Source organism: Triticum urartu, chromosome 6A (genome assembly GCF_056163025.1).
Source record: "Triticum urartu cultivar PI428250 chromosome 6A, HENAU_Tu73, whole genome shotgun sequence".
Lineage (NCBI taxonomy): Eukaryota > Viridiplantae > Streptophyta > Magnoliopsida > Poales > Poaceae > Triticum > Triticum urartu.
The window spans coordinates 87,217,804-87,228,557 of NC_141878.1; the positions used below are offsets into that span (position 1 = coordinate 87,217,804).

The following is a 10,754-nucleotide window of genomic DNA, read 5'->3' on the forward strand; positions in this document are numbered from 1 at the left end:
AGCGCTGGAGGCGGGAGCGAGATTTGGGGAGTGAAAATTCAATTTGATTGGGAGAGAGAGGTCAAGGCCGCACACAATTCGTCACTTTTGAAATTTAGGTACAAACATGCACGTATACGGCATCGTGCACACCCAGAGATTTGCCCGAACCAACCAATCAACCAACCAAGTAAAAGAAAAAGTGCACAATGTCGGTCCACAAACGTGGAAACATAAACCGAACACCAAAATAGTGTGTTAAAAACAGCAAAATAGGAGGGACGTTTTTTTTGTTTTGCGCAGTACTACTAAATACTAGAAGGGAGAACTACTGAAAAAAAATACTAGAAGGGACAGTTGGCACATTTAATTTCACATGGCATCTACTAGCTTTTTTGTTCATCGCTAGCTATGTTGTACCGATTAGGTAAAATGAATGGATAATTATTAAACCCTAGCTATTGTCAAGGTTTATCGGTGTGTGTCTACGTGGCCAAGTGTGCTTGCACGGTGTGGGTCCAGGTGAGTGTGATGCACGGGACGGGCCTTTGTGGTTAGGGCCCACATGAAGCAGCACTGAAGTTTGAGGAAAGTGAAGGATCGAGCCCCACATACTGTCCACATGCCGGACTTGTTACCTCCCATTGGCTATATCCAACATGCGATATGGCCTCGTTTACACTTACCCCGCGTGAGGGTTTATGCATGCCCCTCTCGGTGTTTGACCATACCCTTCATGGGTCATATGATGAGACCACGCCAGCCCCGTGATGCACCGCCTAGGCACAAACCGGGCGCGTTACCTCTCGGTAGCTAGATCCAAACCATGCACCCCCGCTGTTTAGACCCAAGTGGAGTAGCACCTAGACACATGACCCGCGACACTTGTGCCAGCCCCCGAACCATGCATTCCCGCCGTGTAGACTCACATGTGGACATGTGTGCATGCATGTTGTGGGTCCAGCTGAGTGCGATGCACGGGACGGGCCTTGGTTACTAGGTCTAACATCACGCGACACCGAGATTTGAGGCAAATGAAGGAACGGGCCCCGCACTCCCTTCACAGGACGGATGCATTCCCACTCTTTGGCTTGATCCAGCATGGGATATGGCCCCAGTTGCCCACAGCCTACGTGAGGGCCTACGCATGCCGCTCTCGATGTTTTAGCACACCCTCTAGGGGTCGTATGATTACACTTGCGCTAGGTCCCGTGAATTTTCGACCCCTCGATAATTTGCATGGATTATAACGGCAGATGATGAGCATCATAGCCTAGAGAACGGCGTCGAGGCCACCCCTCCCTTTGGTAGCATATGGTGCATATATGGACCAAAGAGCTTAACATGGGGCTTTCATCCCAATCCTTGCTATGATTTCATGTGGCCGCCGTAGATCTTGAACTTTCGATGTTACAACCCTAGAAATGCGGTAAATGTCCCGAATATGGGAGGGAGGGGGGGAGGGGGGAAGGCCACGCAATAAATGATCCCCATAATTTTATGTTTGTTTTATCTGGCAAGACAAACAAGTTTTTTAAAATAAGGGTTTTTAGCATGTTTTAATAAGGATTTTATAATTTCACATTATAAGGTGCTTATTTTTTCCTAAAACAAATGTGTTGTAACTTCACAAAGCTCCACATTGAGCCTCTCACCATCACGTTCACGTTGAACGCACCCTAAAATGAAGGAGAGGTAGATCGAATCTCCCCACGGGGGGCAACCTCCAGCTAGTAGCTAAATATGGTTAGTTGAGAATTTCTCCCCAAGTCGTTTTTTGAGGCAAAATCACTTTCTTTTTTTTCCTCCAATATTGTGGCGAAATACATGGAAGAAAAATCGTGGGAGGCACGGTGGAACGAGTGCACCTGTTTTTCCCCACCAAAAGTGCACTAGTTGCCATATTGCATGTGAACGTGTCACCTGTACAAACAATTGAATTGTCGTTTTCATTTTGTTAACAATTCCTAAATATTGAATTTCAGCATGCACCTACCCCATGTCAGTTAGGTCAAATTTGTTTTATCCAAGCTCCGCCAGCGACCGTGCAGATTCTTGTACCATGCACGTGCTGCTCCGGGCCTCTAGCGTCCGGTACCGGACAGGGGAATCTAGATGTGATGCAATACAATTCATGTTGACCCATATCATGCACCCTTAGCCAACCAAGCCGACAACATGCACCGCTAGCCACCTCGATGTAGACCATGCGATAGTGTCCACGATGGGCAAAGATGCTCAGTTGGACATGTTTGCTGGCACTAGTGCATGATGCCCAATCTCGGTGTGCAAGACGGGTAGCCGTGTGTCACTTTGACATGCTTGGCTTACGGAGGGAGGGATTGGTTGGAGAACTAACGAACCAAGGTGGGGTCAAGGGTGGATGGATGGTGTGGGTCAACTTGGGTAAAGGGGAACGGTTTGAGGCCATTTGAACAATGGATGCCATGGCTATGGTCATGAGCTACCTCACTTGCCTTACCACGAAATTTTTCATAAGGGGACAGTGTAAACCTAAAAATTTTGAGTTTTATTTTTGGATATCCTGTTTGTTACATTTATGGCATCATGTACAACAAATTTGGGGTTATTTTGGAGATGGTCAAAAAAATCACTTCATTACAAACAGACCGTTTGGTCTCACTTAAGCGAGTTTTTCTAACAAGGTGGTTTTTTCGACCACATCCAAATCACCTGAAATTTTGTACACATGATCTTTTCATAAACATAGACGGAATTTGAAAGTTTTCCATTTTTTTAGAATTTTATATAATTTATAGTGGCTCAGTGCAACTCAGGTACATACCTCTGACTTTACCCTAAGGGGACAGTGTAAACTTCATTATTGCTGAATTTTCTTTGATAATCATGTTTATTACATGGATGTGACTATGTTAAAAAAATGGGTGATTTGGAAAAGAAAAAGCCCATCAACTAACAGGAGATATCAAACCCCACGGCGTGCATACGACTAGAAACCTGACAACCATATGGGCCAGGATGCAGGCCCATGGGACATTGATTTCTCCTGCTAGCAGGCCCCATAGGGCATACACAGAAGTGGATAGGGAACTTGCTGTTTCAGTGAGAGAGGCTCATGCAATTGGTGTCTCAGCCGTGTATATAAGTAGGTGCGTGCGCGTCTCGCTTGGTGAGGTGGGACTAAACTCCCACCACCCGTCAGTTGCGCCCGGTGCGTCTCAGCGTTAGGCCAAATTTTGTGGGGCTGTCCCAGGCGAACCTCACCCGCGTGATGGACCACGCGTCCCTGTAGATGGTTGGGCTGGCCCATCATGTACGCATATCCTTTTTCTTTTTTGTTTTTCACATATTCTCTTTCATTTATTATTATACAGTTCTAAAACAAAGGTTGTTATAAACGCACAGAACTCCTTCTTCAGCCTCTCACCATCACGTTCACGTTGAACTCACCCTAAAATCAAGGAGAGGTAGATCGAATCTCCCCACGGGGGACAACCTCCACGGAGTAGCTAAATATGGTTACTTCAGATTTTCTTCCCAAGTCGTTTTTTGAGGGGAAAATACATTTTTATTTTTTCCTCCAATATTTGTGGCGAAATACATGGAACAAAAATCATGGGAGGCATGGGGCTACCTGTTTTTCCCCTCCAAAAGTGCACTTGTTGCCAAAATGCATGTGAACGTGTCATATTCCACATTTTCCTTAATACATGTTGTACACCTGCACAAACAATTGAATTGTCGTTTTCATTTTGTTATCAATTCCTAAATCTTGAAATTCAGCATGCCCCTATCCCATGGCGTCTCATCCAAGCCCCACATCAACCACGAAGATTCTTCTACCATGCATGTGTGCTGCTCCGACGTCCGGTACAAGAGAGGGGAATCTTGATCCGATGTGATGTGATTCATGTCTATCCATAGCATACACCGCTAGGCAACCGGGCCGACAACATGCACCGCTAGCCGCCTCGATCCAGATAATGGGCAAAGATGCTCAGCTGGACATGTTTGTTGGCACTAGTGCATGATGCGCCAATCTTGGTGTGCAAGACGTGTAGCCGTGTGTCATTTTAACATGCTTGGCATAGCAAGGGAAGGGGCTCGTCGGAGATCCAACGAACCGAGGTGGGGTCAAGGGTGGATGGATGGTGTGGGTCAACTTGGCTAAAGGTTTATGGTGGGTGTCTACGTGGCAAGTGTGCATGCATGGTGTGAATCCAGCTGTGTGTAATGCACTGGACATGCCTTTTAGAATAGGGCCCACATGAAGCGGCAACGAATTTTGAGGAAAATGAAGGAATGGGCCCCACACTCCGTCTGCATGCCGAACTTGTTCCCTCCATTGGCTACATCCAGCATGCGATATGACATGCCTTCCACATAGCCCGCGTTAGGGCTTATGCGTGCCGCTCTCGGTGTTTGACCACACCCTTCACGGGTCATACGATGAGACCACGCCAGGCCCCGTGAAGCACCGCCTAGACACAAACCGGACGCGTTACCTTTTGGTAGCTATATCCAAAGCATATGCAGACCCGCCGTCTAGACCCACGTGTGGAGCATCACGTAGACGTTTAGACTCATACGTGGACATGCACCCTCTTGGTAGACATTTAGACTCATGCGTTACCTCTTGGTAGCTAGATCCAAACTGGAATCACACCACTTACGCCAGTCCCCGAACCATGCATCCCCGCCGTTTAGACTCACACATGGACATGTGTGCGTGCATGTTGTGGGTCCAGTTGAGTGCGATGCACGAGACATGCCTTGGTTACTAGGTCTAACATCACGTGGCATCGAGATTTGAGGCAAATGAAGGAACGGGCCCCGCACTCCTTTCACAGGCCGAACGCATTCTCTCTCGATGGCACCACGCCCAGTCCGGTGAAATTTTTAGCCCCTCATGAATTTGCATTGATTATAACGACAACAGACGGGCATCATAGCCGTAGAGAACGGCTTCGAGGCCACGCCTCCCGTTGGTAGCATATGGCACATATATGGACCAAAGAGCTTAACATGGGGCACTCATCCCATTCCCTGCTATGTTTTCATGGTGGACGCATAAGATCTTGAACTTTCGAGGTTACAACCATAGAAATGCGGTAAACGGCCCAAATATGCGAGGGGGGGGGAGCGAGAAAGGCGGCGCAATTACCTACCCCCAATATTGAAGTTTGTTTTTTCTGGAAAGAAACATTTTTTTATAAATAAGGAATTTTCAGCACTTATTAATAATGATTTTATAATTTCACATTGTAAGGTGCATTTTTTCTCTAAAACAAAGGTGTTGTAAACGCACAAAACTACTCCTTGAGCCTCTCACCATCACCTTCACGTTGAACTCACCCAAAATGGATTTCCCTCTTTTTTACGATTTTCCTTTGTTTTTGTTTTTTAGACAAAAGGATTTTGCTTTGTGTTTTTTGTATTAGTAACATAGGGTTTTACTTTGTGACTGGTAAGCGGCCTGTGGGCCTGTTTGGTTGTTTCTTTACGAACTGGACCCATGGGCCATTATTTTCTGTGCTTGACACGGATAGGGTCCGTGTCATCACCCCCATCGCCCACACACCCCCGCCCCCCTGACCCCCACCCTCCCCACAAACCACCCCGCCGCGACCCCGCCGCCTACTCGCTTGGCCGCTCTCAACGGTTGGAGCAGAAGAGCGTGGAGTGAGATTGGGAGGCCGTCAGCAAGCACCTAGCGACTACCGGCGACTAGTTGAAGTGAGAAACCCTAACTTGTAATATTCGACTTCTTTGTTCCTTGTTGTGTTGCCATTTTGGGAGTTGGATATGGTTTTCAAAGTCAGAGATTAGATAGTTAGGATTTTTAAATCGGAGGTTAGGTGGAAGGCGATGCAGAGATTGAAGGAAGTTTTCTACATCGGTGGCTAGCTGGGTATTTTTTTAGGGTTTCGGTATTCCAGGGTTTTCATAACAATGAACAAGTGCAGATGCGTAACACAATAGTAGCAAATTTCAGCAAACAGTCCTTTAAAAACTTTACAAAATATTGGCCTTGTGCACTGGCGAATCCAGGAAGAAACCAGAGGGTGGGCTCAAAACTTATAAGCTGGGCTAGTGGATTAAATTCCTTTTTAGGCCAAAATTAGGTTGGGTTTAGTAAGGCAGCCATTAACCTATAGTCCTAGATTGCAAGTCAACTAAACATTTCTCAGAATAATACTTACTGCAGTGTTTTTTTTGCAGAATATGAAATTTTGATCCAAATATTTGTATCTTTGTAGGGAAATAACAATAAACTCTTAATTCTGTTGCCCAAATTAGTTCATATTTTAAAGATTATAAGTGTGAGGGCGTATAATATATCAGAGTTTTTAGGAATTATTTTAGTCTTTATTTTGTGTGGTTATGTAGTACCAGGAAAAAGTGAAGTAAGTTCATTTTCTCCAACATGACAGACAAGTGGCTAATTGAGTTGGTTACCCTGACAATCCTTCGTCCGTCCAGAACAGATTTTCTTTTCTTTTTCAAGGACCATATTGTTGGATGCGGATGTATGTAGATGGGCTGTATGTTGAAGGTGTGCGTGTGTACATTCGGGTGGGCCGAGTAACAGAAGTAGTAGGATTTATGTTTTCATAGGACTTTTCTCAGAGATTACTGCTCAGTCTCAGACACTACCTCAGTTGTGCTGTAGAGGAGGGGCCAATGCCGCGCGTTGACGCTCGGGGTGAGCCCATGCTGCCGGTCGAGGATGAAGAGAAGGACATGTCTAAAGAAGCTGTGGTGCGGCGGGCACGCGCTGCGTTGCGGGGTTATGAGGAGTGGAGGGCGAGCCACCCGCTCAGTTCAAGTGCATGATTGTTGATTACTGATGCAGTACCTTCGTTGATTATACTGTATGATTATTGCCTAGTGTGTTTACATGCATAAGTCCTTTTCTTAAATTCTCATCCTTTGCTTTTCTTCATTTTATTTTGTTTACACAGGTGGTGTGCATAACCTGTTGACAGGACTGCAACAGGCCCAATGAAGATGGGTTGACATTTACCATCAGGCTAGATGGGGACACTTCAGCTCTGGTATAAATAATCATGTCAATTTTACTTGTACTATGTTTGTTCCCCTCTACTTTGAAGATTAACAATATGTAGGAAATAAATAGCAATTAAATTCTACATCTACAGATCGTGCCATGCTACGCAAGGCACCAGTTCAGCGTCATCCCAGACAGTTCATTGCTTTTTCAAGCGAGAGGGAGTCGCATGTATGATTTTGGCGTGTACAAAGGGAATTCAAGGGCGATCATCTGTGGTGAAAACTGGTGCAGGTTTGTTGAAGACTTCGACCTGCGAGAAGGCGACCTTGTCTCCTTCGATTTGACTGAAGACATTCATATGGTGTACTGCTGCAACCTGCCAACGACATGCGATCAAAACGAAGAGCGTAAAGATCCTCTAGAATTAGCTGTCATAACGAAGGGAATTAATCTTACAAAGCAAGAGGAGCGTAACCTACATGACCTTTTGGCGATGAAGAAAGGTTATATAGGTGCATTTTTTGTCCACCGCTTCACCAAGTCGAACATAGGAGGAAAGATGATGGTATGTTTTTGGTGTACTAGTATTTTCTATTTTGTATGCAATTTTCTTTGTTTTTTCATGGAGAGAAAGTTTAATGATATGCTATTGTAGCTGAAACCAGTGAATACACTGATGTGTGTTTTTGCATATCCTTTTGTTTCCCATAACTGAAGATCCTTATGTAATATATGTAGATGTAGCTGAAGATCCTTTTGTTTACTGCTCCTTCACATATTTGATAATTTTTCTTCCTATGACGGTGCATACAGAGATTACCGGTGAAAGTTGTCGACGCCCTGAAGACCCCAGGAGATGGGGAGATACCGGGAGATGGGCTTGCTGGCATTCGGCTGTGCAAGGACAGTTTGATGCCGGTCAAGTACCACAAGTGTGATGATGGCCGCATCATCTTCGGCAAGGGATGGAGTGATTTTATTGACAGTGAAGAGCTTAAGGTTCATAAAGCCGTTCTTTTCGGTTTCAAGACCACCACCCATGAAGATCTTCAGATCGAGGTGGTTATGAACATGCTGACCGAGGAGCCACAAATGTAGCACGACAACGCAAGAGTGTCCTTTACACTAGGTATAGTGCGAAAACTATTTTGATAGCAGTTGTGCATCTATGGGGTTACGTCTTCATTATGTCTTGGGTGATGATGACTATGAGAGGACATGTTGCAGTTAGAGTAAATGCTAGGATTCGGCCCTATTTAGGACTCAAAATAGGTCTTTCATAGGTGGTTGCTTTATTGGCTGCTGTTTCCTGGCTATAATCATGAACGATGGTAATGCAAATGGAATCGTTAAGGGGGTTTTATTAATATTTTAAATCATGGAGTTAAGATGGTAGAACTACCTATGAGTGTTTGCGTAGGAGATGCGGGAAGGGCATCAGTTGTGTTCTTGACTCTTTGGCAATGCAGGAATAATGTGAGATTACAAAATAAATGGTATAGTGATCTTATGATTCTTGTTTAGCTAATTTGCTTGTGGATCATGGGATGGTCTATATTGCAGATGAAGGTGGTAAACAAAGAGGTGCTGATGGTCTATATGCGCACGCTAGAGCATGTAGCAGGTGAATTATACAGTTCATCGCAAGTGTGGAGTCACAGGGTACTGCGGTGTCGCCTGTGCATCTCTGCCGTAGTTTTATTTTTGGACCTTCATGTTAAGTCTGGCTAGGCTTGCTACCATGTATGATTTGTGCTGCTAGTTGATTACTTTAGTTTCTAGCTGTAGTTTGTATCAGGGGCTTGAAAGACCATGTGTTTTCTGTTAATGGAAAATCAGAGGGGGCGACCCTTCTTTTGATTAAAAATGAACTTTCTCTATGCAATTAAAAAAATAAAATTTCTCTATTCAAACCCAGTTGAGAACAGTATTCATTATAAATCTGAAATAATCTTTTGGAAAAATGGCTATCGCATTCTGTGTATTCATTATAAATCTGAAATGATCTTTTGGTAAAAATGGCTATCGCATTCTGTATCATAGCTAGCGAAACCGAAACAAAATAAACGTCTTAAGTATAATATCTCGTGAACGTGGATCAAATTAGGCAAGACAACTAGAATAAAGGATGATTCAACTCGCAGGAAATTTGAACTTACGACTTACTAGCAGTATAATAAAGTTTACAGACTATCAACTATATAAATAGAAGAAACATTTTATGTTGATTCATTCTTCCTTCCGGACTTCTTTGACCGCCTGGATGGTTTGGCGAGATGCTGGCGCTGACTCTCGAACCCCTTCTGGAAGTTCACCCACCGCCTATATACGTCGTAGGTGGCATACACGTCCATGGAAGCATAATAGATGTTCTTCAAGGGCAAGGGCGCTTCTGCCCATATATGGTGGTCATCTTCTGTGAGAACGTCCTTCATCTTGTTGTAGCTGTGGTGGATGATGGAACCAGCGTAGTCAGCCAAGCCATAATTTGGCTTAATCGTCACTGGATCAGGCACTCTCCACATATTCTGGATATCCACAAAGTTTTGTACCACCAGACCAACATGCTTGAGTTTTTTCTTGTCATTCTCGATGTCCACCCCAACAAAGGTGTACTCCTCGTCGAGCAGGAAGGTGGCAAGCAGGCTGCAGTGCTCATCAGCAACGCTTATGTGGTACACGAGGACGTAGATGCCAACGCATAACTGGACCACAGCCGCCATCTGTGTCGGACAACGAGGCCAGGTGTACTCCACATCCAGTGCAACTATCTTCTGGTCGTCGTTCCGCAGCCAGTATTTGAATCTGCCAATACAGTACTCAACACAGCTAGCATTGTTCGTGTACTTCACACAAATTTCGGTATTTCCATCTGCCCTAGCATCATAATCATTCTCGAACGCCATGCCGAAGGACTGTAATTGATGAAACCAGTATAAGACATGAAGCATGACAATAACATGATAACAATAAGCCGAGATGAATATGACGGCAGATAGTATAGGAATTCTGGCGATATTGAAAGTTTATGTAAACAAGTGCATGAACAATCTAAACTAAACAAGTACTCCCTCTGTAAAGAAATCACTAAAGCAGTGAACCAAAAGTTGTTATATTTCCTTGCAGAGGGAGTATATGTGAATTAACAATATAAATTTACGCTCTTGAAATATTTATCTAAACAACTGCATCAACAATCAAGAATAAACATGTATCTATGAATTGTTCATCACCCATGCAGATGAAATTGTGTGTACAAACTAAAGAAGCAGGAGAAAAACAAGAAATTGACAAGACAACGGACTAGATGTTGCATGCAGATGAATCTGTGTGCAAAATTCTCATAAGGCAACAGACTACATGTTACAGGCAGATGAATCTGTGCGCACAAAATAAAGAAGCAGGAGAACAAGAAATTGACAAGAAGAAGGCCATCGTATGTGCTGCTACTAGAGAACTACTAACAAAATTGACAGGAAGGAGAACTCACCGTTCCAGAAGCCAGATTGTTGGGAGAGTGGGCGACGCAGAGGAAGAGGGAATCGAGAGAGGACGCAGAGGCAGAGGAACCGTTTTTGGAGAATCGTGGCAGTGAGGACGAAGCGCCCTCGTGCATGCCCGTCCTAAATAATTGGGACGGGGCTCGTCCCGCCTGCTGGAGTCCTCGCTTCCTTTGTCATGTTCACATTTAAAATGGGCTCACCCATAGGCCCATATAAGAAAGCACAAGAAGCCCAAACGCTTCACGATTGAGATTACTGATCTAAACTTGCTAAAA

The 10,754-nt window shown here is 44.5% G+C and overlaps 1 protein-coding gene across 1 annotated transcript; it reads right to left on the reverse strand.

Annotated features, from left to right (window-relative positions):
• Positions 1 to 9,195: 9,195 nt before the first annotated feature.
• On the reverse strand, positions 9,196 to 9,882 carry LOC147964130 (uncharacterized). The gene has a single exon (XM_087529845.1). The coding sequence runs from the start codon at positions 9,880 to 9,882 to the stop codon at positions 9,196 to 9,198; it is 687 nt and encodes a 228-aa protein (XP_087385971.1).
• Positions 9,883 to 10,754: the final 872 nt, after the last annotated feature.